Here is a 21,107-nt window from a genome sequence, read left to right on the forward strand (position 1 = left end):
GCCATGCAGCATCTCTCTGTATCGTGGGAGTTTCCACTCTTCCACCAGAAACTTGATGAGACTGGTCTTGTTAATAATTGTGTGCATGTTATGAAAGTTTACAATTTATAGCAGCAAAATATAAAAAAATATATAAAAATTGACAAACGGAACAAAAATCATTCTTTTTTGCCTGTAGTACCTGGCTTTAACTAATAATCTTAACAGGTAAATTAACAATACATTGAGGATAAAGTTAGCACTTTAGATATCTTTACTGAACATAAATAATACAGAGCCACCAGTACTTGCCTCACCTGCCAGTAAATGATCATGAGCAAACAAGCTGCGAGAAACAGAAGGAAAACAGATCGTGCCAATCTATGCCAGGCTTAACTAAGTCACTGAAATTGAATAAATGCAAGAATATGTATGAAATACATGCCTTGGGGACAAACATCAATTTTGTTAATTATTTATTGTTTTAATTAACAGCGGAGGTGTTGGAATGTTTTATTTGTAACGTCCGGGCAAATCGGCGTGATTTCAATAAGTGCAAAAACAGGTTTCCTGCGAGAAAAATTAAACAGCTGCTCATTGGGAAAGGTTATCATGTATTATTTTACTTCCATTGGTGTAACAAATAAAATGGCACCATTGAAGTTTTGTCACCTTGGGTGGTATCGATATTTGGCCTGGCCCAAGGACTAGAAGCTGCGTGGTGATGCTGAAACTGGGTATGGGAGCTCATCATGATGCCCCAGGCAATGCATCCCCGTCTTTTAGAGGAGCACACTGTGAGCTCACACAATTCAATTTACTTGAACCCAGGCTGGATCAAAGGCAGGCCAGCTTAAATAATGTCATCCGTCAGAGATGTTTTATGTAAAGGGTTACTGGTTTTGAGCGAGACGCCCACTGCCAAACACGAGCCGGTCACAAAAACACGGTCCTGCTACAGGAACAAGTTAAGGCGATTGAGTTCAGGGAGTCGAACCGATACATTTTGGGTTCGGTTCGGGTTATTGCAAAACCGACTGAATCAGTTACAGAATGTGCCAAAACCGGTTCCAATGGGTTATAATTCGCATATTTTTTTCAAAAGCAAAACAAACCCAACCCGTGTGACTTACATTGTCGGCTACAGGGAGATTTTTTTTTATATTTGACGTGTTTCAAGCGCTTCAAACACCTTCGTGAACATGACATGTTGGGACAACCCCGCAACTCCGATTCGCTCAGTTGGCTACGTACGGTGCGAAAGAAGTTCAACATACACACAACAGGCGCCAGGGTCGTAATTTTAGCGCTTCCAATGTCTTAGGGGCCGTCCATAAATGACGTCACGCACCTGGGGGGGAGGGTCAGACATTTGTGACGATGTGACGATGTGACGGGGGGGGGGTGGAAATGTGACGTCACATTAAAATGCGCCACTTTAAATAAATATAGACAACACGTTCTACTTAATTAAATAGACTATTTAATAAATGTTTTCCCCTACAACATCAGAGTGCAGCGCTACATTAAATACGCACGACAATTACAATAGTTTAAAGCGATTTGAAGCATGTTTTATTTTGGGGGGGGGAGAGCTTTGTGACGTCATATTTGAGAGGGGGGTCTGACTTTTTGTGACGCCGTGTGACTCGGGGGTGGGGGGGGGTCAAAAATCGTCCAAAATCGCGTGACGTCATTTATGGACGGCCCCCAATCTGTGCCGGAGCGGAGGTGAGAGAGTGACAGGGCCTCCCCTTGTGGGAGTCGCGGTGGGCGCATCGCTTAGCTGCCAATCCGAGTTCGATTCCCGCTCGTGGCCAATATTTTTCCCGTGGGTGCGTTAACATTGGCAGTGGGGGGAGACGACGAAGGGGGTGGTTTGCTGGTCACCACACGCGCTCGTGGCGCCGTGCCTGCCTTCATAGGTGCTCGCTGACAGCACTTGCCCCAACAGCCTGTTAAAGGCTGCACGGGGGAACTTTGTCTTTTGTTGCCCCCCCCCCCTCTCTCACCAACCCCCCCCCACCCCTCGGTGTACGGGGCGGGCTTCTCCGCTGCTATTGGCTAAGAGGAGCTCCTGCCCCGCCCCCTGCCCCGCCCCGGACGTGACGTCACAACAACAGGAAGTGGCGACTCGGCGTGGATCGGGGCCGTCATGGAGGCGGCGCGAGGAGTCGCCGCAGCGGTCGGAGCAGCTGCAGGAGGAGCGCGAGGAGCACGTCCCCTTCCTACTACAGCTGCTGCTACTACTGCTGCTGCAGTCGTAGGGACAGCTGCAGGCTGGAGGAGCGGACGCGTCGCGGTGCTCATCATGACGGGTACAGATCCGCGTGTGTACAGTGCAGTACAGTACAGTGCACCTCCTGAGTGTTGTTGGTGGAATAGGCCGCGACAGCGCCTGGGGTGGGTGGTGTTGACCGCGCCAAGCGCGGCCGCCTTTGTGTTCTCCGGCTGCTGCTGCTGCTACTCGAGGCAGCCCGAGACGGGAAGGAGGAAGGGCCAACGTTGGTTCAAGGTGTCACTCGCCACTGGTGTTAGCCGCTGGCCGGGTTTGTAGCTGAGTGCGTTTAAGCACTGCCCTCCATCGTATACACATACACACTCTGCAGTGTGGAGTCTGGTCACACAATCTCCTTGACCGACACGGCGTAGGAGATTTTCATCCAGAGGCGGATTTATAAAGAGCTCTATGCTATACACACATAACACGTGTACAGTGTGTAAACTGCATACGCATACAATTTCTTAATGGAGCCAATAGTCAAATACATATCAGCGTTCAGGTAAAGTATTTATACTCCTATAGTACATGTATACACTGTACAGATATGCACCTTGAAATACTGTACATATATACATCAACACATTTACAGTATAGTTATGCACATGCGCTACTATACACATAAAACACAGTAGACTGCACATTATACACATACTGGGGAACCCCCCCCCCCCTTTCACCAACCCTTTGATAAGTGTGGTGAAGTATGGTCAATCAACTTACCTCCGTGGCCGACACGGTATTGAGAAGTTTTCATCCAGCAGTGTTTTTGTATTGTTTGTCAGTGACATTCTTACCCGACCCGACTGGGCATCTGTGAAAAAGAGCTTTATAGTTAAAACATCAAAATTAATGAAAATAAAATAAAATAAAAACAAAAATCACGACGTTTCGGAGACAACACAAGTCTCCGTCATCAGGTGGGACCGTCACAGCCGAAAATTAATTGATGCAGCTAATTCGGCTGTGACGGTCCCACCTGATGACGGAGACTTGTGTTGCCTCCGAAACGTCGTGATTTTTGTTTTTATTTTATTTTATTTTCATTAATTTTGATGTTTTACCTACGGGACTTTACCGAAAAAACCTAAGAATATGATTCCTTGCAGTCTCGAAAGCTTCAAATCTAGAATTAAGCTTTATAGTTCATCGGATTCCTCCAGGAAAAATATTCAGATTCTGGATTGAAATTGGCAAAACATGTAATACATGTGCACACAGTCATACGTACTGCACACATATTAGTAAGCATACTCACGCACACATTTAGTGTCTCCTTGTGTCTCTCATGTTCTGTGTGCCCCCATGTCCCTGTGGTAGCGATCTCCTGTCTCTCCATGCTTCCAGGAGCTACATCGTGGACGTCAGACAGCTCGGCTGAGGACGGTGAGGGGAGTGAAGGGCTGGCTACCTGTTGGAGCAGTTTACAATGGCCGTCGTCAACACTTGAGTTTGAATTCTTGGATGGCACCTACCTAAAATTAAGCCCGTTTTTGTTGAGTGTGGCTTTCTCCTTAACATGTCTCCCTCCAGTCTTGTCCTCCATGCAGTCGTAGTATTTCAAACTCGATACAGCCCTAAAAGTATATTTTTTATGGGAGACCTGGGGTGCGAAAGCAATACAGACTGATGTAGTCAAAGGTGAAACGGCAGCATGGGGGGTTGGAATATTAACACAGAAACATTTTTAACTTACACAAACATTCTGCAAACAACTGTCAAGGGGGGGGGGGAGGTGAATCTTCTTAGTTGATATGAGGGGGGCACTATCTGCGGATCCACGTTTATCCCCTTCTTATCTGTGTAGATGTCTGCAGATACAATAATATTTCCACCGCTTCTGGTGTAGCGCTTTTGGGTACCACTTCCAGGCGACTCTCACGCTTGGCTAAACATGCATGCTAGAAGGGACTTACCGCTGAACACCTCTTGTCCGCAAATAAGAGTCCAGTGCCATTTGTCATGCCATCGCTAGCATCAACACGACCGCCATCTTCATCCATCATCTTCACTCCACAGCGAGAAACCACAGAAGCACTAGGCCACGGATAAGTGTGGGTAATAGGCATGTTCTGCACAACTCTTCTTATCCATGAAATATCCATGGATAACGAGTTTTGGCAAATATCATGATTCACGAGATGTTTCACTATAACATTTACGTTTAGAGAATAAATGTCAGTAATATACGATTAACAAAGCACTTGCATTCATATTTTACATTAAATTATTCTAATTGTCAACAAAAAAAACTGTCCCTTTGTGTCTCCAATGTTCCCTCCCTCCCCCCGGCATGTCTCCTGTCGTACTGTGCATCTACACATCCCTTGACCCCCATCAGTTATGCAAGAGGTCGTGCGTCTTTGCCCTGCGGACGTCGCCTGCCGCTCTCTTCCTGTTCAGTGCCTCAACTGCACCTACAACACCTCCTGTGTGTACGGTCACAACACCACGGGCTCCTGCTCACCACGTGCTGGCGTGCACTGCACGGTTTGTTCCCATGTGTCTGTGTGAGGCAGTGCATCCCCATGCGGTATTGAATCATTGTGTACCCCCATTTTTCCTTGTGTCTCGTGTGAGTTGGAGCATCTCCATGCATTCCTGTGAGTGGCCACTTGTGTCTGTGTTCCCTGTGTTTCGTCGTGCGTGCGAGCAAGGACATTTGCATGCATTCCTGGGAGTTGCTCCATGTGCCTGAGTTTTCCTCACGTATCTCCACATATCTATGCATGTTCCCCGAGTTGTCTCTGTATCCCCGTGTCGTTGTTCCCGTGCATCAATTTATTTGCATGTCCCTGGGTCCCACTGTGTCAATGTGTCTCTAATTATCTCCGTGTATCGCTATGTGATATTACGTGTCTGTGTGTATATGTGTGCGAACCTGTGTGCCTACTTTTGTCTCTGTACACTTATCTATGTATGTGCCCATGTGTAGGCCCATGTATACCCCTTCATATGTCTCTAGTCACATACACACATACATTTAGAATGACATCACTGTAATTTAAATCTTTGTTCATCATTGGATTTTATTGTGTTCTCGTGTCTTTTTTTTATCCAGGAAAGCCTCACTGAGCCAATCATATTTTTGACCAGGATTTTGCTTTAGGATGTTTAGCCCATTAATGAGTGCTTGGCATGTGGGAGAAAACCAGTATCCAGAGAATACCCACAAATACGATGGGATAACACTCAAAGTTCGGCACAAATAGTCAAGAATCCATTGCTGTAATGTCAACTCACGGCCACCTAGCAGCCCAAGCGTACAACACCTGCTATTCCCCGGCATCTAAATCCTGACCAGACTCAATGCTTATGTTATTCTACAAGATCAGACACATTCAGGCTGATTTGCTTGTCCCCGTGTGTCCCCAGGGGCGCAGGGAGATGTCCGTAAATCTGACGTGCGGGTTCTGCTGGCAGCTGCCACCCTCCCTCTACCACTGCACCAACAGCACCTCCTGTCCCTCGGCTGGGTGTCCCCGTGCCCGCACGCGCGCCAACTGCACCGCCCTACCTGATGTGCACTGCCTCGGTCAGAACCTTCTCTCTCTCACAAACTCGCTTGCACAGTTGCCTATTTGAATGCTAACCTCCCCACCACTCCTCGCCCCAACAGACCACTAACCTGTTTAGAGTGGTTGTGTGTGTCTGTGGGGTGGTGTCTTGGGGGAGGGGAATTACCTCAGCCCAGATCATTTAATGAGGCAAAGTGGAGATGACCCTGCTGGGGCTGTGATGCCTCATTGGAAGAAGTAGTCTCACCCCCTGTTAGTGGCTGGTTGAGGTACTATCTGCTGAGGAAGTACGGAAGGCGATTCGGAGTCTGTGACCAGGAAAAGCACCGGGCAGAGATAATCTCTCAAGCGAACTGCTGATGGAGGATGGCTTACTCAACTTTTGGTTCATTTAGTAAATGGATTATAACATCGTTATTTGTATGCCGAGTGCTGCTGCTGTGTCCTGTACAGCACTTTGAGATCCTTGGTGATAAGTGCTATATAAATTAAATTATTATTATAACAGCCTGGACCACAGGACAGGTTCTGCAGAATTGGAAGGATGCCATGGTGATCCCCATTTTTAAAAAAATTGGGACTGTACTGATTGCAACAACTACCAGGATATCTCCCTCCTCAGTGTGCTGGGAAAAGCCCTGGAAACAATTATTCTAAATTGCCTTCCCAGTTCAGGGCGGTCCTGCACAGACGCCATATTCTCTTGTCCATCTGTTACAACAGAGGGGTCGGGAATTCGAACAGAATATATATGTTTGCTTTATTGACCTGATCAAAGCCTACCATCAGTAGGCCAGGGCTCTTGGTTGTTGTTCGTGCTTTTGGAGTCCCTCACTCTGCTCACAGTAATTTTGGTCCTTCATGATGGTGGGCAGGCCTGGGTTAAGCTACGTGGCTGGGAGTCAGAGCCATTCCCTGTTCACCTTGGAGTGCGACACGGATGTCCTCTGGCTTCTACATTATTTAACATTTCCACAACGTAGTTTGAGAAGCTTTCCATTGCTGTACCGGAGGGATTTCAATCTGGTACAGATACAATGGGAGGCTGATCGATGCCCATATGCGGTTGAGGGAAGGATCCCTATTGTGTCAACCATGTTATGTATGCTGATGATCTGGTGATTGCTGCTCAGAGAAGGATTTAGAGGCACCAAAACCGAGTACCTGCCTAGGAATTTTGTTTCATAACACATTCCTGCGGAGGGAGCTGGTAGGAACGTTGGGTTGATCGGTCAATTGCCAGGGTCAACGGTGGCGTGGTGTATTCCGCAAATATGGCCGACTGTGAGGGTGGGCACAAGCCGGCGTGAGTAGGTTAAACGTTGAGTTTTATAAGGGCACCACGGGGTAACCAGCCCCTCCCCACCCAGCCCCACCCCTCCCACCCTCCCCACCCAGCCCCTCCCCTCCCCACCCAGCCCCTCACCACCCTCCCCACCCAGCCCCTCCCCACCCTCCCTTCTCCACCCAGCCCCACCCCTCCCATTTTTTGATGCACGACGGACTGACACAATAATCCCCTGTGGGCTGGTGTAACCAGGTGGTTCCTACCAGTAAAACACTCCACTCCCTCAACTCCCCATTGGTGATGGGGCAGTTGTGGAGAGGTTTCCATAAACAAACGCTACGGTGAAGTCACCACCACTTAGTGGGGAATGGCAGTTGCTGTTGGTGTGTCCAGAGTGCCTGTGCCTGTGTGGCTTAATGTGCCTTGTGTGCATGCATGTGTATCTATACATACACATACTTTACGGGTATAGTCCTGGATACACACTCGTGTGCATGCACCCACATACGCACACTATACACACACCTGCATACATGCACCGATATGTATCTGCTTTTATCTCCATGGATGTGGCTGCATGCAAATCTGCATGCACCTTACATATGCCAGTACATGTGTGTTTTTACATGCTGGTGTGTACATGTTTGTGGGGACGAGCATCAGTAGTTAACTGGTTAGTGCACTGTGCTACAATCCCCAATATCTAAACCACTTCTGGTTTTATCCGCGGTTGACTTAACCTTCAATGAGTGCCTGGTTTGGGGTGTAAACACAAGCACTGCGGAGTCAATGACAGCAAGGTGTAGTGTTGGCCACACTGCTCTCTCACTAATGACATTTGCCCCTGCAATCTATAATGGAGATATTCCTGTGTGCAGGTGAACGCACCTTCATGAAGATGCTCTACTGTGACTGGACGGGTGGCCACAAGTGGGCAACAGCACTCACACTCAGGTCTGACGTCCCAAGCTCTGGGATTTTATATTTGTGTGCACTTGTTGTTGTGCGTGTGTTCATCTGTGGGGAACGGTGGTGCAGTGGTTAGCACGCTGCGCTATAGACCCAGCGACCTGAGTTCGATTTCTACTCATGGCCAAATAACATTGGCAGATATTTGAACCGGTCCTGGTGAGCCTCCCCTAGGTTGACTCAGCCATCAATGAGTACCTGGTGCAGTGTGCAAACGTCAGCACTGGGGAGACAAAGGCGACCAGATGTGGTGTTAGCCACCTGCCTCCCCCCCTCCCTCGTGACGTCCAGGTTTTCATAGGTGCTCGCTTACAGCAATTAACAAAAGTCTGTTAAAGGCTATATGTAGGGTCTTAGTTGGCTGGCACATCACCTCCACAGCTACACTGGTATGTTGTGAGTCCTGTTGGGGGAAAGGCTGAGCTTGGACGGTTATTTACCTCATATCCACCACAGTGGCTCATGGGGTGCTGGGCATGTTTGAAGGCCATAACCCCTACACCTTAAATTAATTTGGCAAAGAACCATAGTAAAAAGATGAGCGAATGGACTCCTAAATAAAATCACATGCCAATACGTTAATCTATCCACTGCTTCCAGATCAACTTAAAGATTAGCACTCAATGTCTTAAAGGTCCTCCATGAACTCGCTCCTTCATATCCCCTCTCATCGCACTCTACACCACACCCCCTCTACACCAGCAACCCAATGCATTGTCAAATTCCCCCGTCAACTTTTTCTCAGTGGGAGGTTGCTCATTTGTTTTATGTTGCCCCATTGTCTGGAACTCACTACCACTCCGCCATGCTGTCGACTTCCTGTTCAAGTCCAGGTTTCAAACTCTTCTTTATTCATCTGGATATTACTTTCTTTCTCTGTTAAATGCATAAAATTGTCCTTTCCCCAGGATGTTCATGCCGCATTGAGTGCTTGAGATGCAGTTACATTTAGCTGGTATATTGATCTGGGATGTAATTGTGCATGTGCAGTGTGACTCTGGGTGGGTTTGGAGCTGATCGCTTCTACCTGGGCCAGTGGCGAGAAGGCCTGGGGAAACTATTCAGCTTTGGGGGCCTGGGCGTGTGGACGCTGCTGGATGTGCTGCTCATCGCCATCGGATACATCGGACCTGCCGACGGGTCTCTCTACATCTGACGAGCTTCATCGTCATCGTCAGCACATCACCAGCTTCAGTTGCATCATCGCCATCATCACTCACAATGACCATGTCTCAGTTCAAAATACCATGCAGCCATTTCTGATTAAACCAGGTTTCTGTATGTACTAAGTTGTATAAAAGACAATTCTTTAATACATTTAAATTTTCACATAATCCAGCCTGGCCGAATATTGAGAGCTTAAATTTGTAAATATTGTATATTGGATGAATTACATGTGGTGAACCACTCTTTACAGAACACTGTCTTTATTGTTGAAGAAAATTATATTGGAAGGGACACATTGAGGAACTGTGTTCCTTGGTAAGATGACATGCCTGCTCTTTTGCCTGCAGGAATTCCAGAAGGCGCAACTCATTGATGTCGGTCTGTTATCTGACATTTACACATGCGACAATGTGGCCAACACAAAGCCTTGTGTTGTCTTTGTTGATTTATAATGTCGAACATTACATCCAGCTAATAAACTTTAAACAAATAGATTGTTGTGCAATTCATTGTATTTCAGATATCGGTTTGTGGTCAACTCAGCGCATCCATTTTTTATTGATAAAATGAGTACAGACACTCCTTCACATATGCGAGTGATGCGTTCCTGGAAGAGCGCGCGTATCTCAAAATCTCGTATGTCAAAAGCTATTTTTCCATAAGAAATAATGGTAAAGCAGGGGATTAGGGGATTTCACACACTCGCAGACAATCGCCTATATTATCCGAGCCTATATCAATACGATACATGTACACACAATGTAATACTTTAAATTAAGACAATCATTTAAACATATACTTCCTATAAATAAAAATGAAGAAATACGAAAGCGGTGAACACGACACAAACTTCACAGGGTACGATCACAACGAGAGACTGAGGGAAGAGCGCTGGTGTACACGCGGCGACACGCTGTACAGTAGAGCACACTCGGTATCGTGCCCCACTGGCTGCTGGCAACGCCATTGGGTCGCGGCGCCAGGCGAGGGTGGCGTATGTCATGTTGCGGATGACGCATGTCAATAAAAGGTCTAAATACAAAGCGCACGTTCTTCCAAAATGGTCTATCCATAAAAGTTGACTGGTTATCCTGTTGATGGACTGGACCCCACGACTGAAACGTTGAGTTTCCACCACAGAATCATGGCCACCAATGGACGTGAGCAATGCCCCAATGCTTGTCTGATTAAGCACACGCTTTCACTTTGCATGCATTCACAGAAACACGTAATACATTTTACAGCGACAGTCGCGAGCGAGTGACTGATATACATTATGATTGTTACAAAAGGGCTCGAAAACTGAAATTTGGCACAAATTAAATCTTGCCTTTGTTTATAATTAGAACGATCTGTAAACCATTTTTTTATTGAGTCCCAAAGAAATTACAACCCTTTAGTTGAATGGCTTTATCGGGCCTGAATGTCTAAATTGCTTTCAGTCTTGCGTTATACACCGATTTACATTCCCCATCATTCAGGGTGAAGCTAAATCCCATCGCAAGTGGTGAGGCCCTCGGGTTATTGATGCAGTATAAGCAACCAAAAACACACAAATGATATAGCAGTGATGCGTTTATACTCAATGACCACTTACAACCTCTGCCGAGTTGTATCATATCTGTACTGCGGTTGTTTGCACCGCAATCCCTGGCAATAGTAATCGGAAGGTTACGAGTGCAATCCCAGTTGGTCAATTTATCTTCAGCCTCACTGCCGTCGATAAAATGAGTATCAATCGTGGTCCTATATGGATAGACCAGGCGTAGGAATGTTGAATTTCACCTGACAGAACCACCAATGGAGGTGAGCACCACCCCACGTGCAGGAAGTCTGAGCATTCCGAATCGTCCCAATCCACCCTTTGTACAATGCCTTGAGATACAACTATTAGGAAGATTTTTTGATTTGGTGAACTGAATAGTGCAGGGATGTATAGTCCATGGGTCAAAGTAGAAATTAACTCCACCTTCGACTTACGAACAACTGCACTTACGAATTATATATTTTACATTGACTTCATATGAAAACTTTAACTTGCAAACTGAGCTATTTTGCTCAGCGGAGTGATCCTCCATGAGATATAATACTATTCTTGGTTCTTTCGGTAAAGCCGCGTAGAAGGGAAATAATAAAATAATTAAAAATATATCATGATGATTGCTTGTGTTGCAAGTCGAAACGTCGTGAGATTTTTTTATTGTTTTATATTTTTCTTATTTTATTATTTCCCTTCTACGTGACTTTACCGAAAGAACCAAGAATATGAATCCCTGCAGTCACGAAAGCTTTAAATCATAATTTGAGATTTAATAAGTCAACCTCGCGCGCAAGGAGTGAGTGAGCGTGCGTGCACGCGTGCCGCCGTGTGCGTGTGAGGAGTGGTAGTGCAATGATGAGAGCGCTGCGCTACCAACCCGGCGACCCAAGTTCGATACCCGCTCACCGCCAAAACAAGTGACAATTATCTGAACCGGTCATGGGCCTCAAATGAGTATGTGGTGTGATGTGCGAACATCACCACTGGAGAGACAAAAGCGGCCGGGCGTGGTGTTGGCCACCCTTTCCCCTCGTGTGCCGTGTCGGCCTTCATAGGTGCTCGTTAACAGCACTTGCCCCAACAGTCTGTTAAGGCTATACGTGGGGGAGGGGATCTTTGTCTTTGTGCGCACGTGCCCTGTGTGTGTAATTGTGGGGTCTCATTGCGCCCTCTCCGACAAGCAGGCCAGCATTAGGACTGAAGGTACTTGAAAATTAAAACTGAGCATTTTCTATGTATGTTTCTTTATTTTATGTTTTATTTACGATACAGTATTTTTTTTAGTGTTACATGCAAATGTACAATATTTCTTATTTAGGGGCCGTCCATAAATGGCGTCACGCGATTTTGGACGATTTTGACCCCCCCCCCTCGTCACACAACGTCACAAAAAGTCAGACCCCCTTCAAATATGACGTCAAAAAACTCTGCCCCCCCCCAAAAAAAATTGCTTTAAACTATTGTCATTGTAGTGCGTATTTAATGTAGTGCTGCACTCTGATGTTGTACGAGAAAACATTTTTTTAAAAGTCTTTCATTAAGTAGAACGTGTTGTCTATATTTATTTAAAGTTGCGTATTTTGATGTGACGTCACATTTCTCAAACACCCCCCCCCCACGTCACACATCGTCACAAACGACACCTTTATATATTTACGCGATCTAACCCAAAAAAAATCTGTTTTATGAAATCCAATTCACACCGCGACTCAAGTGCACCTAGCCTAGCACGAGGGGGCGTGGGCACGTCAGTGCCCCTTAAAAGTGTGAATGGTGGTGGTCTTCGGTGTGTGCGCCCTTGCGTGTGTTGCGGCGTGGAATTCTGTGTGTTTGTGGGTTTATGTGGGGAGCGGTGGCGCATCGGTTAGCGCACTGCGCTACGAACTTGGCCACCCGAGTTTGATTCCTGCTCACGGCCAACACCGGTGACGATTATCGGAACCAGTCATTGGCCTCCCCGAGGTGGACTCAATTGAGTACCTGGTGCGGTGTGTCAACATTGTTACTGGGAAGACAAAGGCGGCCGGGCGTGGTATTGCCACACGCCCTCGTGCGCCGTGCCAGCCTTTAAAGATGCTCGCTAACAGCACTTGCCCCAAAGGTGTGTTCAGGCTATGCGGGGGATCTTTATCTTTGTCTTGTGTGTATGTGTTGGGAATTTTGGATGGTTTGCGCACTGCGCCATGCGAACCCAGATACTTGAGTTCGATTCCTGGGCACGGTGAAGAGGGTCGAGTGATAGATGATCACCCAGTGTGGTGTGTAAACATCAGCACTGACTGGGTATCGTAGTTCTGACCACACCATTCCCTCGTGTACCTTGATGGCTTTAATATGTGCTCGCTAACAGCAGTTACCCCTCATTTCTAAAAGAGTGTATGATATATTTGTTTTGTATGTGTTGCTGTATGGAAATGTGTGTGTGCATAGCTGTATGTTGCCACTAGGAAGACAAAGGCGGTGCTGGCCACCCATCCCCTCGTGTGCCGTTACGGCCTTCATAGGTGCTCGCTAACAGGGGGTATTTGTATGTGACTCATATGCGTCGTGTCTGTGTGTACGTATGTGTGTGCATCTATTAGTCATCTCAGGCAGTCAACCCATAGCACCACAGTCTGTCCCGTAACCTACCAGCAGTGAGCGAGCCATCGAAACTTCAAGGAGCTTCAAAGTGTGAACGTTGAACTTATCTCGGACCGTACTAGCCAACCGTGCTAATATAAATGCACCTAGCCTGGTACAAGCGCCTTGGTGAAGTCACCACCACTCAGTGGCGAATGGTGGTCCTCATTGTTACTGTCTGCGTGTGTTATTGTAATCTGTTCAGTGTATGTCGGTCTATGTGGCTGCGTATGTGTGTGTGTGGCTGTGTGTGCGTGAGTGCGGAGTTAGAACATGTTAAAAACAAAATGAGGAAGAGGCAAAACCCACAAAACACGTGTTGCCACCAACCGTGGGCTCTATACATTTTTAGGCAGCAAAATAAAATGTTTACTCAAACCTGGAATATTCGGTGATTTCCAGAAACCACTATAAATCCGGCCCTTATTCCTCAAACTCAAGGGTACCTGCTTGGTTGGAGACTGTGCTATTCTTAACAATATAGAGCTCTTAAAACGAAATACTTCTTTGAGGTTCACATCTCATTTGCAAGGGGGTGGGATGCAAAAGTGGCCATTTGAAAATAAACACAATTACTGCACACCAAAGTAATTATTCAACTGCAACACGTTGAATTCAAGTTTTGAGTTGAATAAAAATGCCATGATTTGGTATACAATGTATAGGTTTACTAAGTCATATGGTAGACTGGCTCCAAACATGGAATTGAGGATTTTTTTTACCGATGGCTCAACCTTTAATGGAGTTGAGAAAAACTAAAATACGTACTGATTTGAACAGTAATACACAGACTTCTATATCAACCTTAAACCACCAACTACAGCAACCTGAATGACATAAAACCCTCATCTCATCCGATACAGAACTCCGTGTCTCAAGCGAGAGAACCCTTGTCCCGTCTGATACAGAACATTTATCATCTGAACTGTAATAGCATGTCGACCTATTCCTCTCAATCCAAAATTTAGAACTCTAAAAATCTTAAGACGACATGTTTGTAAATGAACTGAAATCGAGAGACAATAATTAACAAGCTACTTTGTTTGACTGTCAACTTACTGATGATTCACTATTTGCTGCGACAAAGTTGTAGTCAATTATGTGGTGCCATTATGTCCACATTTTAGGCCAATATGTTTAATTTCAAGTCTTCCTTGCTAGATTTAAATTTAAGTTGAGCATTTTTGCAACACAATTTTGCGCCAAGATTACCAAAGGTTCTCGCAAAAAATATGCGTTGCACTGATAATAAACCACACATTTTCGCACCCAAAGTAAAACTAATTACTTCCCCTTATCTGTTTCCTGAAGCTTCCTTCTCCTGATCACCACTCTTTGGTCCCCATACCCTCTATAAATCACATTTCACTTGCAGGTGTCCCCTGCCTTCTGCACTAAAACCATCACTTCACCCTGCCCTGATCTAACTCCGCCCCCCATGCCCTAACGTCACCATCATTCCATGCGACCTTCTAAAACCCAGTTCCTCTACCAGTCACTTTCGGAAAGTCGGCGCAAGGTGGGTGCCAATAATACGATACATCGTCATCAAGATCACCGCAATGAACACCATCACTACCATTCGCAGAGACATCAGCAGTAGCGCAAGTACATCTCCATCATTACCACCATAATTCCTCCAAGGTTGGTAAAGCTGCACTGCTTGGTTGTTACTGTGCAAAGCATGAGCCTCGTCATATGAATGCACGTTGTACAATACTGATTTATATGACGCTGTTGCTGCTGCTGCTGTGAACAATCACTCTGCTGCTGTTAATGTTGCTGCTGTTGATCATTGTTTCTCCTAATTCCTGCCCAAGGTCCACCCCAGACCCACAAGAGTCCGAAACAACCACGACGATGCCTTACTCAACCTTCACCAAACTCCACACCGCCCCATCCCTCCTCCTGCTCCACCTGCTTCTCCTGCCACGTGTGACGGCTCCCATCCCAACGCAGCCCCGTGGAGGTGGCCGCTCGTGGCCGAGGACACTGCCCTGCGAGGTGGACGTCGTTAAAGAGACCGCGGCTATCACGGTCGACTGCTCCGGCCTGGGTCTGACCCATATCCCGTTTGGGATCCCAAAACACGTCACGCAGTTGAACCTGAGCAACAACAACATCTGTGGTGTGCAGCGGGACGATTTCATCCATTTCCAGGTACCACTTTAGTCATCACCATCAGGAGCAACAGAGCACACATTGTCATAGTTAGCAGAAGCATTACATTATTTTTTCATAAGCCTTCCTCATGTCTGAATTAGACATTGTCTTTCCAATGAGGGATATGTACAGTATTATCATGTACGGTAGTACACGTCTTGATTGGCATACAATAAAATAGAAAAAGTGGTGAATTTCAGTATTCAACAAATAACGTTCATATAAAAATGGTATCACTGATAGGATATGGAGTTTTCCTTTGATTCGGTATAATTTTGAGATGCCTTGTTTTTCTTTTGAAAGTGAATACCCTATGATAAATGAGAAAGGACGAGGCAACAGGTGCTCAGATGCAGCCAGTCAAATTTACTATTCGGCTTCATGTACAGAAAATTCACTCTGAGACTGTGCTTCGATCGATTTCAAATTTATAGATCTACTTTCGTCCGAATTTTTTTTATACAATTATATATTGTTTAACTATGTTTTTCATCATCCATTGGTCTTGCAACACCATGACTAAATATACAATCTTAATCATGAGAAGGAACATGATCCTCAGCAGCTATATCATCATTGTCATCACAATCATCAGCAGTACTGGAAGCACCAGTCTCACCATATTTATCAGCAGCAATGCAACAGAAGCAGTAGCACAACTACGAGTATGGGAATCATTGTCTGAACGAATAGGAGTAGCACTATAAGCACCATCTTAATAATGATTATCATCCATAAGAGGGTTTTGGGTTAGATCGCGTTAAAACCCGCCACCACCCGACACAGCCAACTAGTAAGGGTTGTCACGTAAACAGAACATGCCAATTCGTCACTAGTACAGCACACCGGTGTGTTGGAAAGCCAAGCCACAACATTTACAATCTGAGTACGACGTTTCGCCAGTAATTACAACTAGCTTCATCAGGCGACAGCCAGATTTGTGGAGAAGTCCACCTGCTTCGTTTCTTTTATAGATGCATAGATGTGGTGACCACGCAGCTGCGCCCTTGCACAATGTGGGGTGGGGGGGTATTACTGAGGCAAGATACATGATGCATGTGCATTATGCGAGCCCGTTGAACTTGTCCTTCCTGTCTATTGTGTTTATTAAAATAGCCCTACCAACAGTAATCCCTATTAAAGTACGCTGCCCTTTGTAGGCATGCATTTAAATAATGTATTATTTGATGATTCACTTCCACAAGTTCAAAGGGCTGGCATAATGCACATTCATAATGTACGTTGCCTAAGTAATACCCCCCCCCCCCGCATTGTGCAAGAGCGCAGCTGCGTGGTCACCACATCTATGCATCTATATAAGAACGAAACAGGCGGACTTCTCCACAAATCTGGCTGTCGCCTGATGAAGCTAGTTGTAATTACTGGCGAAACGTCGTAATCAGATGGTAAATGTTGTGGCTTGGCTCTCCAACACACCGGTGTGCTGTACTAGTGACGAATAGGCCACGTTCTGTCTACGTAACAACCCTTACTAGTTGGCTGTGTCGGGTGGTGGCGGGTTTTACGACACATTTATATATTTACGCGATCTAACCCAAACACCTCTATTATGGATGATATTGGTCGCGAAAGCCTATGTGTTGAAATTATTATCACAGAAAAAAATCAGCATTGGACCAATCCTCATTACTGTATCATAATAATTTCTCCAATCATCATCATCACCTACTGTAATCTTAAGTGACCCCCACCCCCTACCTCCACCCAGGACACTCTCCGGGACCTTGACCTGAGTGGAAACTGCCCTTCCAGTGTGACCTCCCCAAACTGCCCGTGCGACAACGGTAACTTCACACTTGGCGCGGCTGCACTCTCCTCACTCAACCTCTCTTCACTCAACCTTGGTGGCAATAGCTTCTCTCGGGTTCCATCGGAACTCCCACGGAGCCTTCACACCCTCAACTTACAGTTCAACCGCATTTCCCAGGTCTTCGCCTCTGACTTTGAGTACCATTCAGCGCTTAGCATCCTTCACCTGGGGTACAACTGCTTTGTGCACAACCCATGTGGCCGGGCATTCGGTGTGGAGCCAGGTGCCTTCAGTGCTTTCAACCTGTCCGAGCTGCACCTGCCCAGCAACAATGTAAGCAACCCGCCGACTGGCCTGCCTGCCTCTCTGACGCTACTGGACTTGAGCGGGAACCAGCTGCGCACCTTCGAGCAGAAGCATCTGAGCGGCCTCTCCTCCCTGCGCTTGCTGGACCTCAGCATGAACTGTCCACGCTGCTACAATGCCCCTTACCCGTGCCACTCGTGTCCAGATAATGGACCCCTCGACATCACCCACGATGCTTTCTTTAATGTAACTGAACTTCGCAGCCTGAACCTGCGCTCCGTGTCACTGAGGAGCATTCCCAGCCAGATGTTCAAGAATAACCCCGATCTCACTCACCTTGACCTCTCCCTCAACTATCTCGCAAAAGCACTGGCCGAGGGCTCCTTCCTGCTCCACCTGAAGCGACTGGAGGTGCTGGACCTGTCTTTTAACTATGAGCCAGGCCATTACTTCAAGGAGCTGAATCTGTCATCGCACTTTGCGGCACTCACCTCACTCAAGAAGCTGATGATCAAGGGCTATGTGTTTGAGCGCCTTGAGGACTCTCAGATCGATGTCCTCCACAACCTGTCACACCTCACTTCACTTGATTTGGGCATTAACTTCATAAATCACCTGGACCTTGCCATCTTCAAAAAAATGAGTGGGCTCAGCAGCATCTTCCTCTCACAGAACCAGATCTCGCCACCTGTGGAGAAGCGAGGGGAGGGCCTTAAATTCGGGTTAGATGAGTCCCAACAGGTCCCGGGAATTGAGAGAATAATTTTAGATGATAGAACCCATTCCATTACCTCAGCAAAGTACGAGGAGTGCAAGTCATATGGAAAGTTACTGGACCTCAGTGTCAATAACATCTTCTTCATCAACCCAATGCAGTTCAAAGGCGCTGAGGATGTGCACTGCCTAAATTTAAGCACCAACGCCATTGGGCAGACTCTTAATGGATCGGAATTTGTCAACCTCCCCAACCTGAAGTACCTCGACCTCTCCTTCAACCGCCTGGACCTCTTCCACTCGAGTGCTCTGACTGAACTAAAGAGCCTGGAGGTACTGGACCTGAGCTACAACAGACACTACTTCTCCATGGATGGCATCGTGCACAATATAAATTTCATCTCCAACATGACATCACTACGGAAGCTTAACCTAGGCTGGAATGGGATCAAGAGCCTAGGGCCCACGAGGATAATTCGCAGCCACACCCTCACTGATCTCTACTTCGACGGAAACAACCTGAATGTACTATGGGAAGATGGGAATGAGAACAACTACAACGTGTTCGAGAACCTGACACATATAAAAATACTCAACATATCCTATAACAACCTAAATTCCATCCCAAACGGCAGTGTCCTCCTCAACCTGAGGAACATTCAGGAGTTGATCGCAAGCCACAACCATCTGAACAATTTCCCGTGGGATGAACTACGGTACATGGCGAACCTCAGCGTGCTGTCGCTAGACTACAACCACCTTGATGCACTACCCATTTCTCTGCTAGACTTCAATATCTCCATTACCAAACTGTCCATCAGCCACAACCATCTGACCACAATCAGCAGGTACTTCTTGCTGCATGCCCCAAGCCTTGCTATCCTGGATGTTGCATACAATAAAATTGATGGAGCTCATCGTGATGATTTCCCAAGAGATGCCCTTGACCACTTGCAAACGCTGATGCTGGAAGGGAACCCGTTTCTCTGTACCTGTGAGAACATCTGGCTGGCACAGTGGATCAATAGCACTGACGTGAACATCCCACACGTCGCCACGGGGCTCCTGTGTGACCGGCCCGATGGGCACCGCCACAAGAGTGTCCTGGTCACCCTGGACTTCATGGAGTGCGAGTTCATTGGACTCATGCTGGGACTGTTCCTGCTCTACAATACGATCATATTATTGCTGATGGGCTCGTCCTTTGTGTGGGCACGCTACCGCTGGGACGTTGCGTACACCGCGCGTTTTTACGCCGCACGGTGCCGCCGTGGTCACTCTAATGGTGGTAGTGGCTCCAATGGCCAGGACTATCGCAAGCTTGAGTGCGGCTATGATGCCTTTGTGGCATACGACTCGTGCGACATGGACGTGTGCGAGTGGGTCCTACAAGAAATGCGTGTCCACATGGAGGAGGCTGGCCCATACGGGGCCCAACCCACTTTCCGGTTGTGTTTAGAGGACCGGGACTGGGTACCTGGGATGAGCGTGGCTGACAACTTGGTGGCAAGCGTGCACGCCAGCAGGAGAACCGTGTTTGTCCTTACACGATCTTTTGCGGCGTCGGGTCGGTTCCGTGAGGCCTTCCTCATGTCACATCAGAGGCTGCTGGATGAGAAGGTGGATATGGTGATCCTAGTGATGCTGGAGAGGATGCGCCCGTCCTTTACACGCTCACGGTATATGCGTCTCCGACAGCGACTGAGCCCCGGCTCCATTCTGCGCTGGCCGACCAACCCCCATGCTCAAAAGATATTCTGGCAGGGCCTGCGGGATGCCTTGGCCGGGCCCAGCAAATCAGCCGCACAGGCTGCCAAGCGACGACGACGACAACATGACAGTGATGTAGATGGGCGGGAACTGCCCGATGGATGTAGTCTAGTCCTGTAAATTGGTGCTAGAGGTGAAGAAGAGCCACTATACCAGTCCTAGAGATATTTCATGATTGTAGATTAACCCTTTAAGACCTTGTCTAGGGGAGACCGGTCCTCTAGGTCCTATAATGTACAGTAGTATAGTTGGATTTGTCCTATAGACCATTCCAGATCATGTTTATGCTGTAGGCCACTCCTTTTGGATCTATGGACCAGTCCTATAGATCAATCCCTTCGGTCTAGAGCAGGGGTTGGCAACCTTTCAAATAAGAAGAGACATTTTTTTATTTGACCAAAATAGTTCGAGAGCCACATTAAACGCAGACCTACTTGTACAAATACACAGACATAGCAGGTATACAGCAGATTACAAACACATTGTGACGTAAATAGATGATGAAATAAACTATTTCGTTTTTTCCCTCCTTAGTTATTATTTAACAATATGGTTTGACTGTACATTCCCGAGTGACCTATCCCCTGTGGCTCTGTAGCCGCAGGTTGTCGACACCTGGGCCAAGAGGATTTTTTATGCTAATTGTGTCCAAATAATTTGCGTTGAGGGCCAGATTGACTAACATGCAAAGAGCAATAGGACATATAAATAAAACATACTTATATAATTACTTGACACGGATATACCTTGCATATAACGATGTTTTTTTTTTCTTGATTAAAACCTTCCCAAGCCTCCGCCAACTCTCACACTCATGCAATGTAATCATCCATGTAGCACTTGCGCACAAGCAGAGTTCATCTCCATCTCCTTGGTAGACAACATCCGGCGAGACACATTGTTCCCTGGCTGCTACTCCGTAATTATTCTTGACCATCGGTCATCATCCCTTCTAGCCATGACATGGTGGTGCTCAAGCCCATTTACTTTTCTTAATAGTTTAAGATCATGCCCGTTCA

At 46.7% G+C, this 21,107-nt stretch overlaps 2 protein-coding genes across 2 annotated transcripts; both read left to right on the forward strand.

Annotated features, from left to right (window-relative positions):
* Window positions 1–2,089: 2,089 nt before the first annotated feature.
* On the forward strand, window positions 2,090–9,694 carry TM2D3 (TM2 domain containing 3). Its single transcript, XM_078594568.1, has 6 exons — window positions 2,090–2,297; window positions 3,581–3,646; window positions 4,602–4,750; window positions 5,636–5,795; window positions 7,945–8,020; window positions 9,026–9,694. Exons 1-6 carry the CDS (start codon window positions 2,135–2,137, stop codon window positions 9,189–9,191), a joined length of 780 nt encoding a protein of 259 aa, XP_078450694.1. The 5' UTR covers window positions 2,090–2,134; the 3' UTR covers window positions 9,192–9,694.
* A 4,900-nt stretch (window positions 9,695–14,594) lies between these two features.
* Window positions 14,595–20,899, forward strand: LOC144718937 (toll-like receptor 7). The gene is made up of 3 exons (XM_078594569.1): window positions 14,595–15,008; window positions 15,185–15,524; window positions 17,257–20,899. The coding sequence occupies exons 2-3, from the start codon at window positions 15,225–15,227 to the stop codon at window positions 20,206–20,208; spliced, it is 3,252 nt and encodes a 1,083-aa protein (XP_078450695.1). The 5' UTR covers window positions 14,595–15,008; window positions 15,185–15,224; the 3' UTR covers window positions 20,209–20,899.
* Window positions 20,900–21,107: the final 208 nt, after the last annotated feature.

The sequence above is a fragment of the Lampetra planeri genome, chromosome 5 (assembly GCF_965212315.1).
Source record: "Lampetra planeri chromosome 5, kcLamPlan1.2.h2, whole genome shotgun sequence".
Classification (NCBI taxonomy): Eukaryota; Metazoa; Chordata; class Hyperoartia; order Petromyzontiformes; family Petromyzontidae; genus Lampetra; species Lampetra planeri.

What these genes read in the sequence shown, in the direction of transcription:
- LOC144718937 (XM_078594569.1), top strand. Translation starts at nt 15,225, where the DNA reads ATGCCTTACTCAACCTTCACCAAACTCCACACCGCCCCATCCCTCCTC. An exon ending in ACGATTTCATCCATTTCCAG is followed by an intron (nt 15,525 to 17,256) that starts GTACCACTTTAG and finishes ACCTCCACCCAG; the next exon opens with GACACTCTCCGGGACCTTGA.
- TM2D3 (XM_078594568.1), top strand. Translation starts at nt 2,135, where the DNA reads ATGGAGGCGGCGCGAGGAGTCGCCGCAGCGGTCGGAGCAGCTGCAGGA. An exon ending in CGCGGTGCTCATCATGACGG is followed by an intron (nt 2,298 to 3,580) that starts GTACAGATCCGC and finishes TCCCTGTGGTAG; the next exon opens with CGATCTCCTGTCTCTCCATG. An exon ending in GTGCTGGCGTGCACTGCACG is followed by an intron (nt 4,751 to 5,635) that starts GTTTGTTCCCAT and finishes GTGTGTCCCCAG; the next exon opens with GGGCGCAGGGAGATGTCCGT.